Genomic DNA, 25,345 nt, shown 5'->3' with positions numbered 1-25,345 from the left:
ACAGCCCCCCAATCTGAAGCAAATACTCACCAGCAACCGCACACCATACAACATAAACACTAACCCAGGAACCTATCCTTGCAACAAAGCCCGATGCCAACTCTGTCCACATATCTATTCAAGTGACACCATCATAGGACCTAATCACATCAGCCACGCCATCAAGGACTCGTTCACCTGCACATCTACCAACGTGATATATGCCATCATGTGCCAGCAATGCCCCTCTGCCATATACATTGGCCAAACCAGACAGTCTCTACGCAAAAGAATAAATGGACACAAATCTGACATCAGGAATCATAACATTCAAAAACCAGTGGGAGAACACTTCAACCTCTCTAACCACTCAGACACAGACTTGAAGGTGGCAATTTTGCAACAAAAAACTTCAAAAACAGACTCCAAAGAGAGACTGCTGAACTTGAATTAATATGCAAATTAGATACAATTAACTTAGGTTTGAACAGAGACTGGGAATGGTTGGGTCATTACACTAATTGAATCTATTTCCCCATGTTAAAATATCCTCACACCTTCTATGGGTCATCTCGATTATCACTTCAAAGGTTGTTGTTTTCTCTCTCCTGCTGATGATAGCTCATCTCAATTGATTGGCCTCTTACAGTTGAAAAGGTGGAAGTAGCCATACCATGTTCTCTGTATGTATAAATATCTTCTTTCTGTGTGTTCCATTCTATGCATCCAATGAAGTGGGCTGTAGCCCACGAAAGCTTATGCTCAAATAAATTTGTTAGTCTCTAAGGTGCCACAAGTACTCCTGTTCTTTTTGCGGATACAGACTAACACGGCTGCTACTCTGAAAACTAAAACTTAGGTTGACCAATCTAAATTGCTCAGGGCTGTAAAAAATTTAATGCCCTGTGCTAATTAGTTAGGCCAATCTAACCCCACCGTAGACACCACTAGGTCAACAGAAGAATTCTTCCATTGACCTGGCTACCACATCTTAAGGGGGTGGATTTATTACTTTCTGTAGGTGTAATAAGTGTCTACCCAAAAGCACTACAGTGATGTAGCTGTAGCACTTGTAATGTAGACACACCCTGACTTTCAATGAAATTTAGGCTGTAGTGTAGACATAGGCTATATCAGCAAAATTTGTGTCATTCAGCGGTGTGAATTAAGTTACACCAACATAAGCGCTTGTGTGGACAGTGCTATGTCGTCGCTCATGGAGGTGGGTTTTTTATGGTGACGGGAAAACTCTCTCCCATTGGCATAGAGTGTCTTCACCACACAGGCAGTGGTGCAGCTGTGCCGGTGCAGCTGCGCCATTGCAGCGCTGTATGTATAGACATAGCTTTAGATGCTTTTGGAATTTCTACTTGAAGTGACTTTATATCAATTACAAAGTTAGAGGCATTCAGCCTTCCCCTAGATTTCTCTCCCACCCCCCTCCCCACACACACATGCTGCAGTCCTACATATGCTTGGCTGTGGTAGAGTTAGTATCTAAATTTCTGAATATTGACATATTTTCTCTTTAATTTTATTTCCCTGACCTCCCAAAGGGGATATATAAGACCTATTCTCACCTGTTACTCATATCCTACTGCAAATGGGAATTAAATACATGAGCTGTACACTGCATAGCTAATACAGCTTCGAAGTTCATCACAGGAGGAAGCAGTGAAGCTAAAGGGAAATCCATGAACAATTGAAAGAGTTGCCCAACAGTAAAATTTAAAGGTGTTATAGTCCTGTGTAGCAGTAGGAGCAATTATCAGAAGTGATAAGAGTTAATTGGTACCAAATCATAGTCAAATCTTGATGCTGATACTGAGTGGACATAGGGTCCGCCCAGATTTCTGTGTCCTAGGTGGTCTCAGTGTCTGTGGCCCACTAAGTGAATCCTGTGTGGGAAGCTTCCAGTCAGCAGCAGCTGGTAGGCTTCCCAGTTTTTCTATCTCCTGGGCATGAAGTCAGAGACCTTGCTACCCTCCCTGGCAAACTGGAGCACACTGATTTAAAAAAAAAATTACGTCTTGTGACCCAGTATTATACTTAGCCTGTATTTGGGAACTTGTGGGTTATTTCTATTAGGAAGAGAAACTGATGATGGAGTTAGGATTTTTTTTTTATACAATCCTGTTTGTTTACAAAAAATATACAAAGTCCTGTTTCCCAGAACACAGTAAGAATGGAAAAGCAGGAGATAGTTTCTTTGCTCAATGTTCCAAGCCTCTTTCCAGCCAGCACTCTGCCCAAAAGCTTTCTCTCACTTAACTTTTTCTTGGGGTCATGCTACGAATGCTTCTCTGGCCTTCTCTGGCTGCTTCTGTGGTGTTTCTCCTGCTTCTGTCTCTTACACGGACAGCTCCATCAACAATAAAAATATCCAGTCCTATGCATTTGCAATCAATCCTCAGGAAAATTCCTCTGTCCACATAGTTCAGATTCCTGACCAGCAGCCTTGAATGTGGCCTGTGTTTTGGGTGGTGGCTCCTATTGTTTCAGCTATTTTCTTTCATAAAGGAGCCTTAACTTTTTCTTACATCTATCCTGATGAAGGATAGCTGTTATACCCACTAACTTCTATGAGGTTTTGCCCAAACCCTAGTACAAATAATAATTAGGGTTCCTTTTATGAAGATTACCTCTTTAGGGTTTGTCAACTACTTTTTGCTTTTTTTTAAAAAAAAATAAGCAAGTATTAATAACAGACCATAACTAGGAATTAACCCTGTTTTCCTAGAAAAACTACAGTATGAATGACCTAGTATAGTATTTTTTCACTAGGTGAAGAAGCCTCAGAAAGTTTAATGAATCTAAGCCCCTTTGATATGAAAAATCTCCTGCACCATATTTTGAGTGGGAAAGAGTTTGGCGTTGAAAGAAGCAGTAAGTTGTCTATTTGGTTGCTTGAATGTATTCTAACTTGTGTATGTATATATTGAGCAAGAGCTATTTAGATGCAGAGTTTATTTTAAGTTTTATAAGCAGCAGTCTCCTCTTTAGAAATGTTTGCTGCAGAGATCCCGATTATGTATGAAACACAAGGGTTTAATATCCAAAAACAAACATGCCTGTTATTTTCAGTACCCCAAGTATTATTTTGAACTATAGAATTTTTAATATAGCAATATTGTAAAACCATGTAATCATTTTTGGACACATCTGTGGAAATATGTGATCTTTCCAGACCGGAGGGATAGAGTAAGAATTGTAGTGAGATTGCATCAAGCATTTTTATATGAACAAAGAGTGGTCTGTTTATAACCTATCTTGCCCCTCAACATGTGTATCAGCCAGGTGACATACTTTATCATAGCAGAGATAGTTTCATTGTTCTGTCATCTCTTCATTTTTGAATGCAGAATAATCCTTAAACTGTAAACTGTTCTAGGATTGGGCTTTGGTGTGGTCATACAGCCCCTGCCACGTTGTTGTGCGGGGGACAGATGCATGGTGTCTCAGTGGGAGCTTTGGGAGACATTGTATTAGATTTAGGCATGGAAGGCCAGATTCCCAGCTGGTGTAAATGAATGAACATCTGGAAGTGTGAGCCAGAGCAACTCCTGCCTTACACCCTTTTACAGGGCACAGTATGTGCTCCCCACTCAGTATAGACCCAGCTGTGCAGGATGTTAAAAGATGAGGAGGGGAATGGCCCTCTCCCCTCCACCTGTTTAGGGTAGGCTAGGGTTGCTGTCAGGACTAGCCAGGATCACTCTGAGCACAAGGACTAGGGTTGTGTCTGGTCTCTGTGTAGGTGCACAAAAATCAGAAGCTCCTACATAAGGCCTGATACAATGTTTAGTGTTGGTTGATTTCACTTATGTGCACACAGTTAGATGATAATTAAGGCTCATTATTAAACTTAAAACATAGATGTGGGTCTGAAACTGGGAGCTGGTGAAAATGCTTGTGAATGGCAAATATTTATAGATGCTAGATGCTATAGTGTTTCCATCATTTGTTCTGGGCATGTAATGGACATTGACAAAGCAGAGCTCTGTCTCCGTCCTACCTAACGACCATTTTTGAAGGTTCATCCTTTCACAGCTCTGCAAATCATGTTAAGTAACTGCACATCAAATTGTTTTAAAATATTCATGAATACAGAAAACATTGTGCACTAAAGTTAGGCCATGTCAAGTTCTCAGTGATACGCAGACAGACTTTTAAAATGAGAATATCTAATGTGACCAGGGTTGAAGGATATTGAGAACAAAAACATCTGGCCTGTCTAAACTTCAATGGACATATCGATAGTTCCCAGGAATTCCTGGCTCCTAAATCCATATTTAGGCCAAAATATTTGGAAGGGTTGAGCACTCAAAAAACCCCACTGAAGACATTGGGAGCTGCAGATTCCCACTAGCTTTGAAAATTGGGCCAAAAATATTTAAATGTCTAAATATGGATTTAGAAACCTAACTTTAGGCCATTCTGATTTGAAAGTTTGACTTATGCTTTTAATCTTATTGGAAGTAAAGAGATATCATGGAAAGTGCATAGTCCTGAGATACAAGGTGTTTTTCCTTTAATTTTTACATACAGTTTTAAGTTGTATTCTTATTATTACTTAAACATAGCTACGTTTAATCTAGAAAACTTCCTTGTTTCTTTCTTTAGTGCGGCCTCTAGATTCCTCTACCTCCAGCCCTGCAATTTCTATTCATGAAGTGGGGCACACTGGAGCAACTAAAACAGAAAGAAGTGGCATTACTAGACTGAAGAGTGAAATGCAACAGGTGGGAGGATCTCCTTTTCTGTGCATTCTTTAAGCAGCACAGGATTTATGAAAGTCATTTTTTAAACTCAGGAGACAAAACTTTTTTTGTTTTGTTTTATCTAGCCCCTATTACATTCATGGTAAATTGCAAACTTTTCCTATCTGTTTTATTATTTGAAGTAGTAGTGGCTGTTTGAAAAAAAAGGGGGGGGCGGGAGGTAAGGAAATCAATTTTCAAAACCATTTTCCTTTTTGGTTTTAATTTAAAATTCTTAAATTAGCACATTTCAACCAGCTCCTGGTTTGAAGCATTAAGGGCACCTGACAGACCAAGTTCCCATCATTCTTTCTTAGGTAAAGATTCCATTCGCATCAAAGTAAAGATTTGGCTCAAACAGTATTCATGCTTGTATTTTACACCTCTGTTTTTTCTGGCATACAAATCTTTAATGTCTCAGGTAAAGAATGTCGCAGGTAAAGAACTCTGTTTACTTTAGCAAATGGTAGGTTGGAAGGCAAACAAAGAGGCGTTTTCTTATCTCAGTAGGCAGAGGGATTGGTGAGCTACCTCCCCATTAATGCAGTAACATATGTACTGTATAAATAAGATACCAAGACAGCTGGAGGAGTTTTTCTATGCAGATTACTAGATGCAAACATCTTTTCTGGGAACAGCACATTCAATTCTTATTTACTTTGGCATGTAAATGTAATTCTTAAACCAAAACAAATTTGTCTAATGATTTGGCCTAAATAAATAAGTCCTGATTTAATTTCTGAGTATAGCCTCATCCTGCACTGAGATCTGCAAGCAGGGATCTTTACTCTCCTCCCTCGCCTCCCCCCCCCCACCCCACCCCCCGAGTCCCTCCATGCAGATGTAAAGATACACTTAGGGTATGTCTACACTACAGGATTAATCCGAATTTAGATAATTTGAATTTGGGAAACAGGTTGTATAAATTCGATTGTGCGCGGCCACACTAAGCACCTTAATTCGGTTTTTAACCACATTAATTCGGTGGTGTGCGGCCACACTACCCCATTAACTTAAACACAGTAATTCTGTGGTGTGCGGCCACACTAACCCTAATTCGAATTAACAAAATCGATTTAGGCGCTACTCCGCTCGTCGAGGTGGAGTACAGAAATCGATTTTAAGTGCCCTTTAATTCGAATTAACTGGCTCTGTAGTGTGGACGGGTGAAGGGTTAATTGGGATTAACGCAGCTAAATCCGAATTAAAGTCCTAGTGTAGACCAGGCCTCAGAAAAGAAATCTTAGATCCATTTTTCATGTGTTTCTGCGTAGGAGGGACAAGAGTCACTATCCAGTGAGACCACTGGGACTCTTTTTCTAATACATTTTCTCATGCAGCAAGTGAGCATATGGGAAGATACAATAGAGAACACAAACCAGATTGTTTTTAAACTGTTTTAGGTTATTTTTGTACATTTGTTTAAATTAATTGCATAACTAATTTTTGATTCCAGATGAATAGGAGGTCATCTGCTGATGAAAAGGTGAAATATATCTATATGTTCATAAGAATGCATGTTTTCCTCCCTCACTACTGAATTATGTACACTTGTCCTAGAACTAAGGGAACTAAGAGGCTTTTTGTACGCTGTGAATACAAAACACTTTAACATTCAATGATCTAATTAATATGGTGCAGTTTTGCCTATGCTACTGCTGCTAGTTTGTTGTTGTGAGCAGAATGACCTATGTTCCAGTCTCTCCAGAGGTCTAGCAATTTATATCAAATTTAGAGTGTGGATATCAGTCACATGGCAAGTTGTGAATATCTGAGTTAATTTCCTTTCAAGTAGAGAACACATTATAATGTCCTGCCTTTTAGAATACCTGACTGGCCATTAGATGGCAGCATTATATTGTTCTACATAGAGATGTAGCACAGTTGCAACTTTCTGTAGAAATTTAAAGGTGGGAAAATGTTTCCTGAGATTTGTCACTTTAGAAGGAGAGGTGCCATTTCTGCACAGAAAAGGAGTTGAGTGGCTTCTTTCCTGCTGAGGAGAGTTGACCTTTTTCCATTCATGTTGATTCCCAGTAGGTTTTGTTGAGCCATCAGGAATATTCAACCTTTTGTATCGGGGGGAAAAACCCGACTCTTAAAGACATCAGTTTGACGGTGAACATTTTGATTGTTTTGACCTTAGACTGTTTCTATATTGGAGCTGATTTTCAAATGTGCTTAGCACCTCCAGCTCCAATTATTGATTTCTTTGGGTGTTCCATACTTCTGAAAATCAGTCCCAGTACTTTTACAGCTTATCTGAATCATTATTGTTTAATCAAAAAGAAAGCTATTAAGAATACCCTTAGGTGCTAACCAGCATCTAATCATTTCTCTTGGAAAACTGCCTCAGTAGTTTTGCTAAGCATTACCGGCCTGGCTAGCAACCTGCATGATTTGATAGCATGGTATAACTTTCTTTCTAGCACTAATATAAGGTAAGGGATGCTGAAGAGAAAATGTAAGCTTGCAATATCGACCATGCAGCGTGTGGATGCAGCTGCATTCTTTTTTAATCTCATTTGGGTTTTTATGTCTTCGTGCTATCTGAGGTAGATTCTGTGGAAAGCTTGTGATAGCATAGTAAGAGATTAATGTAAAACTCTGAAGATCCTTAAACATAAAGGGTCTAATTGTGATTTCACTTTAATGTAAATCAGGAGTAACTTCCCTGATTTCAATGAAATTGTACCAGTGTGAGAGCCCATTTTGACCCAAAGAATGGTTCTATCTTAAGTAAATGAGTTTAATTTTTATTGCACATTTGTTCCTTTTCATGCATGTGTCACTTCATCTTGTTTGTCTTGTCATGACTGACTGACTTTTTTTTATTTCTGTTTTGTAGTTCTTTTATGGGGGCCATTCCATGTCCAGCAGCATGCATGCTTCCAGGTTCACGGTAAAATACCATTCAGAAATTTGCAGTCTGTTTCTTTTCTCCCTCTGCAGGGAGTCTAAACATAACTTGCAGCTTTTCTTATGTGTAATGTATGTGTTTTTTTTTAAACCCTAGCTTTTTGTTTCATTCACCTTCATGGAGAGCCAGTTCTTATTTTTGGTCTTTTATAACAGAAATCTTATTTTCCACATTCTTCTAAATTTTCAGTGTTATGATGGATTTAGCTACTTGACTAGGAGCTGCGTGGCTAAATCCTGTGCAGCCCTGAACATTTAATGGTAATGTGGAAATATAAGTTTAACCCAATTTATTCTCAGGGGGTTTTTAGTTATATAAATTTTGAATTCATAGGAGGAAAGAGATAATAGTACTGGTTAGAGCAAAGTGTGGGCCAGTTTCCACATATTGTAATATCTTACCCTTCTATTCCACCCCTGTTGGGATAAAACTGAGGAGTAATTTTGTCTACTAGGGACTTTGGATGAAATTCCCTTCAAATTCACTTTTTCTTCTTGATCTAAATAAGAGTTTGAAATTAGGCCTGCCTTTTCATCTGAAGGCTAAAGCATATTAATTCATTGTGTCAGCTGCTCCTTCACTCCCAAACTCTCCCAGTCTGCATAGACAAATAGCCATACAAGTAAAATGACAAATGTCCAATGTTAGCTACCTTAGATGGTAGGATAACAATTAACATAGGGCCTACCTGTACTGCACCCAAAGACCAATTGGCTTCACTGTGAAGGTGAGTACATAGGTGCTGGAACTAGGGGTGCTGGGGGTGCTGCCACACCTCCTGGCTTGAAGTGGTTTCCATCATGTTGTACAGGGTTTACAGTTTGGATCAACATCTCTCAGCATCTCCACTATACAATTTTTTCCAGCATCCCTGGTCGAGTACAGTTAAAATCTTCAATATTAGTAGCTGAAAGGTTTCACTTTTATGGGCTCCTAATTCATATCCTCAAGGATAACTTTGCAAGAGCTTTAGTTTGTTTTAATACTCAAAAAATAGAATGTTTCTTCATTTCCAAATAATTGTCAAATATGACCAACTAGCCTTAATAACTTGCTGCACTTTGAACCAAGTGCTGTACACGCTGGGTGCAATACATCCCTTTTCAGTGGGTTTGCACCAGATGTAGGCACCATTTACGACCTGGGAGGTTAAATGGTACATAGGATTTGGGCTGGCCACTGTGGACAGGGATAAATATCACCCATTCTGAATATTGACAAAGATTACTGGTCCAAATCCTGGTCCAGTACAGGAAGATGAATTTAAACCCAGGGCTTTTACTAGTGTGAATTTCTTCTCCAGCCAGCTATCTTTCTTCAAGGCCTTTAATGGAGAGATCTTCAGCAACTTCTGCTCCAACTAGGATCTCACTCTTGAGAGAAGGGAGCTCTTGTCCCCTTCCCACCATGCCTTGCTCTAGTAACCTGTAGTTCCCAGATGCCCTCTCTGCTTCAGGCCCTCAAATTCTCATCATGCCGCAGTGGACAGCAGAAACCTGAAACTGGGCAATGCTGGACCTGGAAGCGTCCCTTCAGTGTCTTAAAGGGACAGTAAACTCTATTACTCCCACACTCACCCACCCCTTGTGGTTTTGGCCAGCGGATCCATGTGTACACAGACCCACAGTGCATGTTACGCCTCCCAAACCCCATGGATATTGTACAATGTACCATCTCAAAACACTTTTCTTACACAAGCCGTGTACCTCTTTGTGGTTTCTCCCTGGCCTGCCTGGTTCCTGCACAGTAGGTGTGTTACTTTTCAGTCCTTCTGCACCAATGCAAAGAGGGACAGAATTTGGCCCATATTCTCAGTGCACTTGATTCAAATGTAGTGAGTTATTAAATGAGATCTGGATAAACTGCTTAGCCAAAACAGGGACAAATGAAAGAAGTGTCTATGCACACAGTAATTACTTCAGCACTGGCACTCCTGCTGAACTCCTTCATTACTTAAATGTCATCTCTGCTGAACTGGAGAAAGAAAGCTTGACTGTGCATCAGTCAGGATGCTGTACAAAGAAAATGAACATACTGCATCAAACCAGCAAAGGTAAGCTGGTTTGGTTTTTTTTGCATTAGAAGGAAAAGCCATTGAGTAGGTATATCATGTTTTAGAATTCACGTCTGTAGTTTTCTAGCATTCTGATCCTGCAGACCTTACCCTGGCTAAACTTCCACAATCTTCAGTAGCAGTTTCCTTTGAGAAAGGACTGGTGGGATCAGGCTGTCAGTGAGCTCCTCTCTAGGCAGTACTCCAGGCGCAGTTATGCCTGGCCCTGCATGGGTGTGCAAGAGTGGGCAAGGAGCCTTTCCTACCTTAATACAGAACTGGGCACAATCCAGTTCACTGGAAGGTTTATGCAAGTCTAGAGCCACAGCTAGTGCAAGACTCTTTCCTCTTTGCACATGACAACAAAGCTGGTTATATGCATGTGCATCACATAGCATAGTCACTCTATGCTCTTTTTTGGGCACAATACATTCAGAAACTCTTGCAATAGTCTCTGCACCACTCCCAATCACCACTGTTTGCTAAAAGGCACCAATTTAGCCCTGAGAGTGTTTAAACAGATGAACTGTGGAAGTTGTCCACACTAGGCAAGAAATCCCATTTTAATCTATGCACGCTGTTCTGGTCATGGATCAGACCCTGCCTCTTAAGTATTTCCAAAAGGAAAGTCCTCTGAAATATAAAGATGTCTTTCAAGTCATTAAACTTAGATTTTACATAATTGTCTTTTGCTCTAACAGGCTCATTTGTCCAGTTGGTTGACTTGAAAATGTTTGTGTAAGCACCAACAGATACAGTATAAATCAGCTCTCTTGGTCTAGCAGCAGGAGCCCAGCTATGAAAAGTTGCTTCTTCCTTCCCAAAAAAATGGGAGGGACTGCTATTGTTACTTTGATTCCCCCTTTAAGACAAGGGGATACCCTCTAGGGCCCCAACCCCCAGATTGAGTACCACAAAGGATATTTGTAAGCAAGGGGAGAGACGCTTGCTCCTCTGTAAAAATCCGAGGAAGATGGGAACATTGCCCAGGAGTCCTATAGTTTAGGAGGATTGAATGATTCCTGTATTATAAGAAGATTCCAGGATTGCAAGGCTGAGTCAGTGTGAAGCGATGGAAGAAACTACAAGCAGGATTGAGAGCTGTTGTTTAGAATGTCACTAGGTTCAATCCCCACTGGGTTCCATGAGAACAAGATGGAATGTTGGCATCCAAAGGTTCTATGGCAGTTAGAATGTGACAGTTGAGCAGAGGAGGTGGAAGTAACAGCCACACGGACTAACAAAAAGGGGGTGGTGCTTCCAGCTAGGGGGCAGCTCTGTGTACGAACTTTGGGGAACAAGTACAAACAGCAACATGGCTCGTTACAACACACAGTGCATGGAAACAATAGCCCCTCAATATTACCTACCTACGTGTCTTCACTATTTGATTTCCAATTCACTAGTACACGCTGCTTTGTGGTGTTAGCATGTTTACTGCTGTGGTGTTTTGTGTGTTTCCCCCGCTGTGGTGTTCGGCAGAATAGTACACAAATGTACTGGTGTGAAGGGCTGCCACAAGTACTAAAATAATCTGATTCCAAGCTGTACAGAATTGGGCACAAGTGTAAACAGTTCCCATGTGTATCGCAATATGATGGCACTGTTACCAGGACCACTCTGAGCTTTGACCACCTAATGCCAGGAAAGCAAGCTACCCGTGCTGGCCATAGAGAGGCTAAAAGAAGGAAAATGCTATGGGAAAATAATCAGATAGAGAGCAAAGGTGGTGGTTTACTTGGCCTAAATGCCATACCCGTATGACAGCACTGGCTTTCATCTACTGATAGTGTATGTGTGATTTATTGAGTAGTCCCATGTATCAAAATATGGGCCCTTGTCTCTCTCAACCTATGATGCCCTTTGCAGTGCATTCCTTTAAATGGGTGGCTTTTGCTTCCCCAGGCTGTGGACTGGCTGCTGAAGAATGCCAGAGCCATTCTTATGCAAGAAGGAATGAGGGCTTCTAATGCAGAACACATGTGATTTCCACTGACCCTGGAAATAAGAATTTAATGATGGTACCCCAACTTTACAGATAACAAAGAGCAGTAATCTGTTTGCCCAGTTTGCTCATGATCAAGCCTGAAAGAGTAAATAACAGTGAAATCAAGAGCAATAATGACAGCATTCAGGATACAAGTCTGACATGTGGAGAGATATAATATCTCAGGGGTCGGCAACGTTTGGCATGCGGCTTGCCAGGGTAAGCACCCTGGCGGGCCGGGCCAGTTTATTTACCTGCTGACGCAGCAGGTTCGGCCGATCGCGGCCCCCACTGGCCGCGGTTCGCTGTCCCGGGCCAATGGGGGCGGCGGGAAGTGGCGCGGGCAAGGGATGTGCTGGCCCACGGCTTCCCGCCGCCCCCATTGGCCCAGGACGGTGAACCGCGGCCAGTGGGGGCTGCGATCGGCCGAACCTGCCGCGTCAGCAGGTAAATAAACTGGCCTCGCCTGCCAGGGTGCTTACCCTGGCGAGCCGTGTGCCAAACGTTGCCGACCCCTGTAATATCTTATATCTTCAATTATCATTTCTACAAGGTAGATTCTGACCCCTGTAGCTTCTTGCAAAAGTGCCTTCCTGAAATTACGGACCCATCATTTGTCTTAAAACACAACTGCAGATCCTGTAATCGCTTTCACACCAAAGGCTGTGGTGCAAAGAATTTATAAGGTCTGCAGACATGCTTGGCAGAGCTGGTAAGTTCCACAAACCAAATAAACTCCTGTTCAAGGAAGTTATACACTCAGCTGGCAAGACCAGTCGAATTTTTAAAATTCCAGGAAAGGTCTGATGGGGGAAATGCCATTTCTGCTCCTTATGTCTCCCAGGGATTACTGAGATGGTCCAATGGAAGGTCTCCTCAATGGGGTATGAGAGCATTCCTTTGCCTACCTCTAGCAGATAGCCGCAAAAGAAATCTGTATTTGGGTATCAGGAAACTGGAAAAAGTCCAAGTTGGGATAGTTGTCCCATATACTGCACTAGAGGGGGCAGAGAAGCAATCCAGATATTTGTCAAATGGACAGATTAACAATCATCCCTTGACCATGGATGGCTGGATCCCTCTCCATACACATATACTATGCAGTGTGAGCAAACAAATCTACTAATCTGTTCTGTTTAGTTTAACCATTTTTGCATGCCTGTGCCCTTTTCATAGTATACCTTAAAACCACCATTGAGCTTACAACATATTTACAAAAAAGTTACAATTCCTTCCTACTACTTTTAGCACTAAAGTTTATCTCTAGCCAAATCCCCAATATATATTTTGATCTCAAGCTAAGGAGAGTCCAGCCTGTTTAGTTTTTGAATGGGAGAGCAAGGGGAAAATAGCCGGTGCTGCCAAGTCAGAAGTGAGGCATTTGTTCCCAAGTTTAAGTACTTTAACAGCAGTGCCACTTAGAATTAGGATTCAGTCTGTGTGGTTGCTCTGTCAAGTAAAGACATCCCCTCCTCCCACCCCAACCATGATAGAAAACTTTTCTAAACTCACTTTATTAATTGGGTCAGATGAAGCTGCAACGTCAAGCTGATTTTGTTTTGCTGACTGCTCATTGGTTCATTTTGAAATTGAGGCAAATAAGTAAAATGTGAAGAGATTTGTTGTGAAAGAAAAACGTTTACCTTATCCTGTCAACGTCTTCAAAAGAAATCAGTCAATATTCACTAAAAACTGCATTGAATTGAAACTGTAACAGAGTGGTGTAACATGCAAGAGTGGGTGCTCTCATGTTAACATGTTGTAGTTACTAAATGGTCTGTCTCTTGCAGAGGGGCAGTATTCCATCATCTCCCACTAGGACTTCATCTCCTAGAGGGTCTACTGGAAACGACATCAGCTGGGGTGATCGCCAAGGGCAATGGCTCCGCAGAAGAAGGCTTGATGGTGCCATTAACAGAGTTCCTGTAGGGTTCTATCAAAAAGTATGGAAAATCCTTCAGAAGGTAAGTTAATAGTAGTAGAGGGTGTACAGTTGGGAGGCTGGTATTTCAGATGGAATATTACTGTGGTCAGGAAAAACTATAATACTTCGTGGAATATGTCTGACTAATACACAAGAGCTCCATTCACATGTGCTCATGAATCAGTTTGTCAATGTATTTCCTCTGAAAACCAGCACTAAACTGCAAATGAATGATTAAATTCTACAGTTTCACATTGTTCCCCATCTTAAACAGGTCATGGTCATTAACACTGAAGGGCTCACAATCTGCACATCCTCAATTCAAGAAGATAAGACGGTAGAATAGGAAGGGTTAAATAAGTAGCTATGTTTCTTTAAAATGTCTGAGTTCTACTGCTGGATTTCATAAGGGCTATACTATTTTTAAAACCAATTTTTAGTTTGCTCTACTGTCACTGAAAATAATCCCTGCAGTTGCTCCTGAGTTTAGTAATATGGTGCAGTAGCTGAACTTGAGAATGATTTAAGAAACAGGGGAACATGAATTCCAGTTGACTTCAATGAGATTATTCACTTGCTTTTGTGTATTGCTGGATTAGGGCCAGAGTGTTCAGCACCCAGCAGCATTGAGCCGTATTGAGTACTAAAGTGGAGGTAGGAATATATGCCATGAGTCTAGATAGCTCAGAGTTGTGCAATTCAAAGCAACACTCTAAAATACAGGCTTAACTGATGCCAGCAAAGACACAAGTCTTTTGTGAATTCATCCACTAGGTTTATTAAAGGGACACTGCCAACTTAAATTGCCTTTGTCTGAAATGTACCATTTTTACAAATAATACCTAAAGTAACTAAAACTGACAGATCAGAGGAAAAACTGTTCAAGTTTTCCTTATGGATGACAGCATTTTTTATAATCAGTGTCACAGTTTCCCATGAATAGTCGGTCAGTTTCCCTTGTTGTTTGAGTGACTTCTACACAGCGACCATGGAAAGGAAAAACATTTAAAAGATAGCAAACTACAATTGTAAAATGACTGAGGTCATACTTAATTTGCAATATGGTGGAAATTGCGGATTCGACAATATTAGGCTTCCACCATCATTTTGATTTTAATTAGCTCACTTTCCTGAACTACTGTACATGTAAGGTGGTTTTTGGGTTTGTTTTGTTTGTTTGTTTGTTTGTTTGTTTTGGAGAATCAAATAGAATTTTATTTAGTCAAATTCAGCCTATATTTTCCTTTGCTCATTATCATCCAGTTATTCTTAAAATCCCTTTGGACAATTCTTAATACCTTTCCCTCCTTGGTATTTTCAGACTTCAGATGCCTAGATGACCATCATGCCCTGGTCATGCCTTAGCCAAGCTACATGTATTTAGTTTTTTTTAAACTCTTTCCTCATATGCCAATTTGTCTAGCTCCTCTGTAGTTTTTGTTGCCCATTTTGAATGGCACTTTTCATTTACTGATATTCTATTCTGGTGCTCCAAGTCATATATCCTAAACTAAGTGGTGTTTGACCCTAGAGCAAGAGAGAGGGATCTTCACTTTCCTGGTCCATAGCAATGCTTCTCTGTTGGTGGGTTTATAGTTTTTTTACCCTCCTCTAATTGTCCTTTCATATTGCAAGCTCATATCTAATTTGCTGTACTTTCACCTTTAGATGTCTCCTGCTGTTACTGCTTTCCAAGTACCTCCCTCCCACTGAACAGTTGTGTTTCAGCTTAAGTGTGGCATAGGGTTATTTATAGCATCCAGTCTTTCTCTCCAATAGTTTTCTTGTCATCTGATGAACTTTTTGGGACAAATGAAATAACATTTTCTATGGGTTCACTGTTTTTAAAACTTGTCAGACATCAGAACAGCTTTTCCAGGAAGAATTTAAAACTCAAAAAGAATACAAGATTCCAGATATACTTTTAAGGATTGTGTTTTTAATCATCACTGATTTTTTTAAAATTTTTTTTTAGTGCCATGGCCTGTCCATTGATGGCTATGTCCTTCCTTCTTCAACTACAAGAGAGGTATAGTAAATAATAATATTAATGGGGTCTTTCCACGATTTTATGATAAGTTGTATGACTCTCAAGCACACGATGTAACAGGATCATTGGAGAAAACGCTTTGTTTTAAAACATTTAAAATCTAAGCTTACAATGGAAGTTTTACAGTTTGAATCTTAACTAATAGTTCTGCTGAATGTATGAGTGACGGATACTGTAGGGCAAATTTTAATCTGAGATCCATGATGTTCACAGATGCAAGTCTTGAAAATACTAGGCTTTCCCACGACAACATAAGATTATATTTAGAACATCTGAGGTTTGCATGTGTTAGTATAATTTCTATGATGTACCATAATGTGAGCCTCATTCACTTATTCAACATCACTTTTAACTTATATCCTTTTCCCTCTGTGCATTTAAGAAAATGAAGTTATTTTTAACCACAGGCAATGAAGTATCAGAGCTCTGCACCTGCAGTGAGTTGATCATTAATCTTGATGGCACATTCTGAATTTAGAAGCAAGATTTCCCATCCTTGACCTCTGGATGCAATTTTCCTAGAAAATAGCAATAACATAACATTTTTTTGGTGGCTAATGTGCAGTCAGTCTTTTTCTCTTAATTTTCCCTGTTCAAGTATTAATTTTTTACTAAAGAGAGGTTAAAGTTTACTCAGTTCTGTTTAAGTATTAAAACAGAGGGTGGCAAATACAAAAGGGAATAGAAGCCGAGTTAGGAAAATTAAACAATTTGCTGAAATTAAACAAAGACAAATACCTGTTTAGAATTCTGTGACTGCAGACAGTATTCCAGCACTGTGGTTATAAAAACAAATACGAATCACAGACATGTGGCTGACCCAAATTTTGCCTTTTTAAACCTTTGTTCTTTCTTCATATAATTTTTTTGAGCTGTTTCAATCTGAGAGAGCAAGTGCTAGAGTCTTGCTTCCTTTGTGTGTTGCAACTATCCATCAATAGGACTCAGTGATTCCAAGTGATTCCCTTGTCAATGTAGATCATTTATGCTACACATAGATGTTTTATTTTAGTTTTCCCATTCATTCACGATCCTAGACTTTGAAGAGACCCACCTACCACCTCTGCCACCACCTGAACCACAAACAATCTTGCATGTTAGGACCTTGACGCAGTATGATATAGTGTAATGATGCTCTGAGCCAATAAAACGGAACCAAGTTATAAGGCTACCGAGCTGTAGAGTGAGTAGGTTAAATTATTGTCTCTAAACCTTTCCACTTGCCTGTTTCTCAGCATCTGGAGAGTAACTGTTTCACAGATTGCAAACTGTAATCATTCTTGTCAATTGAAGATATTTGAGTATGTTCCCTCCAGGAAAAGAGAAGCATGTGAATTTCACCCCACCCCCAACCAAAACCCTACAATGCTCCATTCCTGCTTCCACTCTCAGGGATCTTTGATCCCAAAATTGTCTTTCCTTGGATAGCTGTTTACCACCAGGGCTGCTTTGTCTCCAGAACTGATGGTTTTTCTTCACCGCAGGAGCAGACCTTACCTGCTCCTCCAGCAGTTTCCCGGCAGCTCTTTGTTCACTATGATAAAAAACTTTTTTTTCTTGCTCTTAAATGCTACGGTTGATTCAATTGTGCAATTTGCACAGGCGGCATTACACTTGTGAAATGCAAAATCTTTTGGTACAGCAAGCCATGGGTTTTAACAATTTCATGTATGCCGATGACAGTACCTCTTATGGTGTGACTGTCACCCATACCACTTATAAGGTGGCACCTCACTCATGGGTATATATTAATGAATATCAGTGTAATATTGCTGTTTGATTAAAATGAATACCATCCCTTGTAAAAGCATAATGTCTGCCTTGTATAGTGTAATACTGCATGATTCTCATATTCTGACTTGTATCAGAGGGGTAGCCGTGTTAGTCTGGATCTGTAAAAGCAGCAAAGAGTCCTGTGGCACCTTATAGACTAACAGACGTATTGGAGCATGAGCTTTCGTTGGTGAATACCCACTTCGTCGGATGCATGTAGTGGAAATTTCCAGAGGCAGGGATAAATATGCAAGCAAGCGTGAGTCAGGCTAGAGATAATGAGGTTAGTTCAATCAGGGAGGATGAGGCCCTCTTCTAGCAGTTGAGTTGCATATTCTGACTTGTAAGCTTTATTGCCATTTAATTGGTTAAAACACTTGGACAGCATTCACTCGCCTTCAAATCTGTTTTCAGAATTAACAGGATACAGTTAGGATTGGTAGGCCTAAAATTAGACAGTCTGGCTTTAAGTTTACAGATGTATTATACATGCAAACGATGCCATCCTGCCTATCTGCCTCACTCTTGTAAGTATGTAGAGTATTGAAATTCACAACAATCCTACTGAATTCCTATGTAATGCAGACCCCTGTCTGCTCATACAAATAGAGCAGACAAGCAGAATGGAGGCACAGCTCAGTGTGCATATCCCTGTTTGAAACATAGGCATCACTCTATGTTATGGTGCTGGTAACAGCTGCAAAAGAAGATGAAATTTTCTGTGGTATTGCAGTCCTTATTTTGTGGAAGTGATAAGTTTCCCCTCCTCCCCACATCCTCCTCCAACATCAGGCTAGTTACAAAAAAGAGGATTCATTTTTAGACCTGTCTGACCTTGACCGTATCTAATTTCACTGTTAATAGGAATCAAACTAAATAAGCATAACTTCCTGAGACTATCATTTCATATGACATCTGCACAGCTCTGCCCATGCAAAGTTGTTTGTTCTAGCAGCAATGTAGATATCAATCTTTGGGATAACATTCACTCTTAGCCGGTGATGTGGGTTTTTTTTTTTTTTAATCTCTACAGTATCTTTGGCTTCATAAACAAAACCTGTGATCCAAAAAGATGCCTACACAAAATAATGTGAGGTTAATATTGTGATCAAAGAATGAATTTGCAAGATAATAAGCATCAACGTTCCCATATGTAAGCAATGTGTGTTGACAGATAGTAATAGTGTAACAGACTTTTCTGGAAGTTACAGAATTTTTTTTTGATTGCTGACTCTGGGAGCCAGCCTTACCCTGCTCTGCTGTGAGAACTCCCACTCCTGGGCTGTTCACGCACAGCCTCTGGCATGTAAGCTGCTCCCAGCTACTTGCAACCAAATGACACTAGCCAATATCTCCGGCCCCAGACACAACCCTAGGAACCTCCGTCTTGCAGTGTCCAGTTATGCCCGCTGGACGCTGCAAGCTTATATGAGTTCGTCAATTTAACAAAGAAATGGATATGTACCAGGCTTGTTATCCCAAAGGGAGTCTCTGACACGCTTCAAACCAAACGCACTGCTTCAGGTAGAATAAGCAAACAGATTTATTAACTACAAAAGATAAATTTTAAGTGATTATAAGTCAAAACATAAGTCAGATTTGGTCAAAGGAAATAAAAGCAAAATGCATTCTAAGCTGATCTTAACACTTTCAATGCCCTTACAAACTTAGATGCTTCTCATCACAGGCTGGCTGGTTGCTCTTCAGCCAGGTTCTCCCCTTTGATCAGCGCTTCAGTCGCTTGGTGTGGTGTCTGTAGATGTAGGTGGAAGAGAGAGAGAACATGGCAAACGTCTCTCCCTTTTATCTTGTCCTTTCTTCCTTCTTGGCTTTGCCCCCCTCCCCCCGCATCCCTTCAGAGTCAGGTGAGCATTACCTCATCGCAGTTCCAAACTGACCAAAGGAAGGGGGGTGACTCACTCGAGAGTCCAACAGATCCTTTTGTTGCTGCCTAGACCAGCGCCCTTTGTTCCTGTGAGGCTGGGCTGGGTTTGTTCCATACCTGCCCTGATGAGATGTGAACTGCCTCTCTGCTCTTGGAAAGTTTTTGCCTGGGCTTGCTCTAAGCCATGAGGATTCATTTTCAGCCTCTTAACTATATACATGAAATTGTAACCTATAACCTTACTATAACATTACTGTAACAATTACTATAACATCACTATAACAGCCATGCTCAGTGCATCATGAGCCTTCGGAAGACACCCAACATGATAAACTTTGCATTGGATACCACACAATCATTTTATAAAGATGAACATGGGGGTGTAGGGTGTTCCCCCAAGGTACAGAGTGTCACAGATACTTTCTTTGCATTTTGTGAAATCTGCAGTGAAAGTGTTCTTAAAATGAACATGTGCTGGGTCATCATCCTAGACTGCTGTAACATGAAATATATGGCAGAATGCAGGTAGAACAGAGCAGGGGACTCCTCTGCCAAGGAGTTCAATCACAAATTTAATTAACGCATTATTTTTTTAACAAGCGTCATCAGCATGTCCTCTGGAATGCTAGCTGAAGCATGAAGGGTCATACGAATGTTTAGCATATCTGGCACGTAAATACCTTGCAATGCCAGTTACAAAAGTGCCATGCAAATGCCTGTTCTCACTTTTAGGTGACATTATAAATAAGAAGTGTTTGTTTACATTTATCTCCTGTAAATGTAAACAAACTTGTTTGTCTTAGTAATTGGCTGAATAAGAAGTAGGATTGAGTGGACTTGTAAGCTCTAAAGTTTTGCACTGTTTTGTTTTTGAGTGCAGTTATATAACCAAAAAAATCTACATTTGTAAGTTACACTTTCACGATAGAGATCACACTACAGTACTTGTATGAGGTGAACTGAAAAATATTCTTTTTTTGTTTATAATTTTTACAGTGCAAATATTTGTAATCAAAATAATATACACTTTGATTTCAATTACAACACAGAATACAATGTATATGAAAATGAAGAAAAACATCCAAAATATTTAATAAATTTCAATTGGTATTCTATTGTTTAACAGTGCAATTAAACCTGCAATTAATCACGATTAATTCTTTTAATCGCGATTAATTTTTTGAGTTAATTGCATGAGTTAACTGTGGTTAATCAACAGTCCTACTTTCCACTAACCTATCCCCTAACTTTCCAGATGACCCCTTGTGAAATCAAGTTTGCTGTGCATGTGGAGTCAGTGCTGAACCATGTACCCCAGCCTGAATACAGACAGCTGCTGGTGGAAGCTATTCTTGTTCTCACACTGCTGTCGGACATAGAGGTGACCAGCATTGGGGGCATAATCCATGTGGATCGAATAGTGCACGTGGCTAACGATCTATTTCTTCAGGAACAGGTGGGTACAGCAGATTTCCAGTAATATCTGAGGGTGAGATTGGGAAGGTATTGCATTTGAAACTGTCTAACTCCATTTTTGGTATTTGTGGGGAAAAAAATTCCTTCCTCAAAAAGCAAGTCATGTAAGCATCTTTTGAAAATGTATTCAGAAGATTAAAAACTCCTGCAATTAACGAAACACAGTCTCTTTTGGTGCAGTTTTACAGTTATAGCAGGGGAATGTTCTCAAGTCTAAATATCTGTTTAAAATCACTTTTTACATCACCAGAATACTAAAAACCAAAGGGACACTGTTTAAGTAGAGATGGAAAAAATAGCTAGTTGTGTGTTACCAGAGAAATGCAAAAAATAAAGTCCATAAAGGGGAAGTTAAGAGAACTGAATTAGCATAGGTAGAGAAAAAGGTTCTAAATAACCTATGTTGTCCTACAGTCTTTGGAAAGGAATTCGTGAAGGGAGAACTGTTTTCCATATTCAGTGCAGATACAACAGTAGTCCTAGTCTAGGATTTATTTTTAAGCTTAGTAATTCTGATCTGAACGTGGATATCTGATTTTTCTCCTCCCCTCCTTTTTATTTTCCCCCTCTCAGAAATCACTTGGAGGAAATGATGACTTCTTGGAGCGAGACCTCGCCACAGGAATTTGCCACTTTTTCTATGACAGTGCTCCAAGTGGGGCATATGGAACTATGACATACTTAACGAAAGCTGTAGCCACCTATTTACAGGATTTCCTGCCTAGCACAGGCTGCCTGATGCAATAGGCTATGCCTCTTGATAAAAAACAAAAGTAAAGATTCAGAAGCTCTTTTTCCCCCTCTCCTCTCTCTTCCCTATCCATATCTCTTTCAGTTGGTGAACATATATCTTTCACTCCACAGAATTTAAACACCACTCATCATGTGTGAGCACCAATCTGTAGGGGAGGGCTGAACAATGAAGATGGAATTTGGCCTAATTCCAGAACTATGAGAAACAATTACAATGAGTGAGGCCTATTCTGCCCTAAATGCAATGTGCAATTTAAAGTAAATTATGTAAGAATTATGCACTTATGCCAAGAGGAAAATAATTAGTGTAGAGATCAAAAAATATAAATAGGGAGATGCACCTCTGGCATAAATTTCCCAACTACAGAGAGTGTATTTTTTTTGTATATTGGAATTAATGAACTCTCTTAAGCATGGCTTCTGTAAATTGATGTTGTGAATAGTTAAAGCACAGTTTAGTGTTATCCTTCTCTGATTTATTCAGTTTCCAGGTGATAGCCAGGCATTATTTTTAATATACATTGAGCCAGATTCTGATCTCAATTACACCAGGGTGATACAGGAGTAACACCAATGAAGTCAAGCATGAGATCAGAATTATGGCTTTCATAAGTTGGTAGCCTCTCTCTGACGACATAGCATCTGCCTTGGGGAAACCTACATCGTTTGGACCAATGCAGCTTTGGAGAAGCTGATCTCTGACTTCCCCTTTTAACGACAGTTTTATGCTTATAATCGTTCTGGCTAGATGAATAAACAGCTGCCTGTAGATCCAAAAGATATGTTTCCTTCAGTCAAGCACTCTTTCTAAATCTTAACCTCTTGTCCACTGTAAATGGCCTAGAAGATGAGATACATAAGCATCATCCTTCCAGAATACCATGTGTACTTACTAGCGGAAGAGTTGATGTTGTTTCATGTCCTTTGATGAGACAGATGCTCCTTCATCAAATGTAACTAGAACCATTAGTGGTGTTCTCCCTAGTAGAAAAATCTCTCTCTTTAAACAGCACCATTATAATACTTAGTACCCTTTAATGTGTAGGCTCTTGTTGTTGTATTTGTTTATATTAAATATACAGAGCCACAGTGCTCCCTCCTGTGGCTTAACCCAGGTGAGCTCAAGATGGAGGAAGACAATGATTTCCCCTTGTTGACTTCCACTGAGGGGTGAGGCTTGCTCCTGTGGAATGGGCTGGTTCTTAGCTAGAGCCATGTTAAAGAGAAGTGAAATAGTACTGTCATTTGTTGGTGTAATTACTGGCCAGTGCACAAGAAACGGTTGGAGTAGATTCCAAGTGGCAGATTAGTAAAAGGGTAAGTAGAAACTGTACCATCCAGTCTCTCATTTTTACTTATTATAGGTGACCTTGAGTGGGATCTTTCCTTAAGCACCAACACCCTGATGAAGAAATGGTCCTAGTGCCATTGAAACTTTTGAACAGCACTTATTTGAGTCTTTCTACAGGGAAATAGTTTTTCTATCTCATACATTTTAAAATGTTTTCCTAATTCCAAAATGTGTTGACAGAAGGAAAAACAGTATCATTTGCCCAACCCACATGATCTCAATCAAGCTAGGTGGCAGGAGTCAGATTCACCCCCCAAACCTGGGTATATTGTGAGATACTACAGTGCACTGCTGCCACAGCAATGCACATCCAGACGGTATTTTATGCAGGCTGGAGAGATGAGTGCCCTAGGTCAGAGTTGTCCCTTACAATGTTTTAGGCTTAGTAATTTCCCAAAGAGCAAGAGGATGCACAGCCTTTCTGGATAGACTGTACATGGGGGAAGAGGCAGGTGCATGTGTGCATATTACCAAGGCAAAGACTTGTTAATGGTGTAAGGAGCAGGGGTGTGTAGCTCAAATGCATTTGGAAGTCAGTATCTTATATATGCCCATTTGTACTTTTGTTTAGTCTTAGCTCTTCGTTTGTATACATGTGCTGAGAGAATGATTTAGCTCATTTTCTAATTAAAATAAAAAATGTCTCCAGTTTAAACAGGGCAAGCCTTACGTTGAATAGTAATTTATACTGTGTATGCATGTTCATATGTGAGGGACTTATATAAGCTCTTATTTTATTAGATTCCATATAAAGCTTTGGTAATGTCCCTTTTCACGTGAAGCTCTTTGATTGATTGAGGTGCAAGAAGGTTCTCTCTCAAATCTGTTTTAATGTGCTTTTTTTATTCAGTCTGAGACATTAACAGTTTAAAATTTGTAGAACAAGAGAAGACTGCTGAAATCTGACATTTGTATGCTGCTAAATAGAGGTTTAAAATAGATTAGGGTCCACAGCAAAATACTACCCATTTACAAATTTAAATTTGCGTGTGCATGTTCATTTATAATATGAACTAGCTTGGTATACATGGTTTAGAAATACTGATTTTTAGTCTGTCTAAAAGTGATACTAACACAATCAGTGAAGTGCAGTCATAGGAAAAATACTTTTATGTAATTTGGAAGTCTGGGACAGTTCAGTACAAAAGGGTGAGAGACAGTACAGCGAATTTTGAATTGCTGTGTGACTGGACCAATCACCCATTTATACTTCTAGGTTGACTCACTCATCTGTTGCCTTTTCCCCTGAACTTCTGTTTAAAGGAATATATTAAAATCTGTACCATTCATTGCTGTAATCATTGTTCCTGAAACAGGGCAAACGTAATTGGGTCATGAAGGTGTCTTGTAGCAACCTCTCTGGAGAGGATTCAGATGTGTTAGGGAGTTTATGAATCAACCATTATTGAGTCTAGTGCAGGGGTCGGCAATGTTTGGCACGCGGCTCGCCAGGGTAAGCACCCTGGCGGGCCGGGCCAGTTTATTTACCTGCTGACGTGGCAGGTTCGGCCGATCGCGGCCCCCACTGGCCGCGGTTCGCTGTCCCGGGCCAATGGGGGCGGCGGGAAGCCGCGGCCAGCACATCCCTCGGCCTGCGCCGCTTCCCACCGCCCTCATTGGCCCGGGACGGCGAACCGCGGCAAGTGGGCGCCGCGATCGGCCGAACCTGCCGCGTCAGCAGGTAAATAAACTTGCCCGGCCCGCCAGGGTGCTTACCCTGGCGAGCCGCGTGCCAAACGTTGCCAACCCCTGGTCTAATGTGTGTTTCCAGCTAGACAAACTCTTTTTCAGTTTATTTAGGGTAAGCTCATTACCAAAGACTTAATTTGGTTGTCAGGCATCCCCGAGGAGTGAAAAATGAATGAAATGTCCAACTTCTAACTCTGGGAACTAATTTATGGAAAATAAATAAGACAAGGGTAAACAGACACCTCATGTGTCTTGGAAATGAGGGCATTAATGGAATGAAAATAGAACCAACTGAGACCCACTGTTTTAGTTTGACAGGCAGTGCTGTTGCAAGAGCAGACTGCAGCTGTCACGAAGGAAACACCTACACTGCTTCCTTGAAATATCAGACATGTCTGAAAACAGAAAATTGGTCTGAGATGGTGCAGGGACCAGAATAATAAAATGGTACTAGCATACAGTGGGTACTGTATAGTGGTACTAGGTCCAACTTTTGCATGAAGTAGTATTAGGGTTCAGTTTCCATTCATTGAATCAATACTCTTTTTCTCCCCTCTCCCAATTGTATCAAATACTTAACTGTTTAGCATTGTTAGAATTTTGTTAAGCTTTTACAGTTTAATCATTGGTTCTGATCTGTTGCCTATACTTAGCACTCTTCACTTTCACTGTGTCTAATCAGTCCTCAGACAGCCTTACAAAATAGTGAGGAAAACTTACTAGGCCAGGCACAAAAATCTATTCA

At 40.4% G+C, this 25,345-nt stretch overlaps 1 protein-coding gene across 1 annotated transcript in view; it reads left to right on the top strand.

Annotated features, from left to right (window-relative positions):
• The window catches only part of LOC112108237 (phosphorylase b kinase regulatory subunit alpha, liver isoform), a 66,336-nt gene extending 44,002 nt beyond the window's left edge, over nt 1-22,334 (top strand). Inside the window, exons 25-32 of the mRNA XM_026649340.1 lie at nt 2,764-2,865; nt 4,603-4,721; nt 6,196-6,225; nt 7,588-7,641; nt 13,490-13,663; nt 15,599-15,652; nt 20,587-20,787; nt 21,381-22,334. Coding sequence (XP_026505125.1) covers nt 2,764-2,865; nt 4,603-4,721; nt 6,196-6,225; nt 7,588-7,641; nt 13,490-13,663; nt 15,599-15,652; nt 20,587-20,787; nt 21,381-21,554 — 908 coding nt within the window. The 3' untranslated portion in view covers nt 21,555-22,334. The remainder of the gene's footprint in view (nt 1-2,763; nt 2,866-4,602; nt 4,722-6,195; nt 6,226-7,587; nt 7,642-13,489; nt 13,664-15,598; nt 15,653-20,586; nt 20,788-21,380) is intronic.
• Nucleotides 22,335-25,345: the final 3,011 nt, after the last annotated feature.

This window comes from Terrapene carolina, unplaced genomic scaffold, assembly GCF_002925995.2.
Source record: "Terrapene carolina triunguis isolate 2854851 unplaced genomic scaffold, T_m_triunguis-2.0 Scaffold23, whole genome shotgun sequence".
Taxonomy (NCBI): domain Eukaryota; kingdom Metazoa; phylum Chordata; order Testudines; family Emydidae; genus Terrapene; species Terrapene triunguis.
Note: the sequence above shows the minus strand (reverse complement) of the source record. Positions and strands in the feature narration are given on the sequence as shown.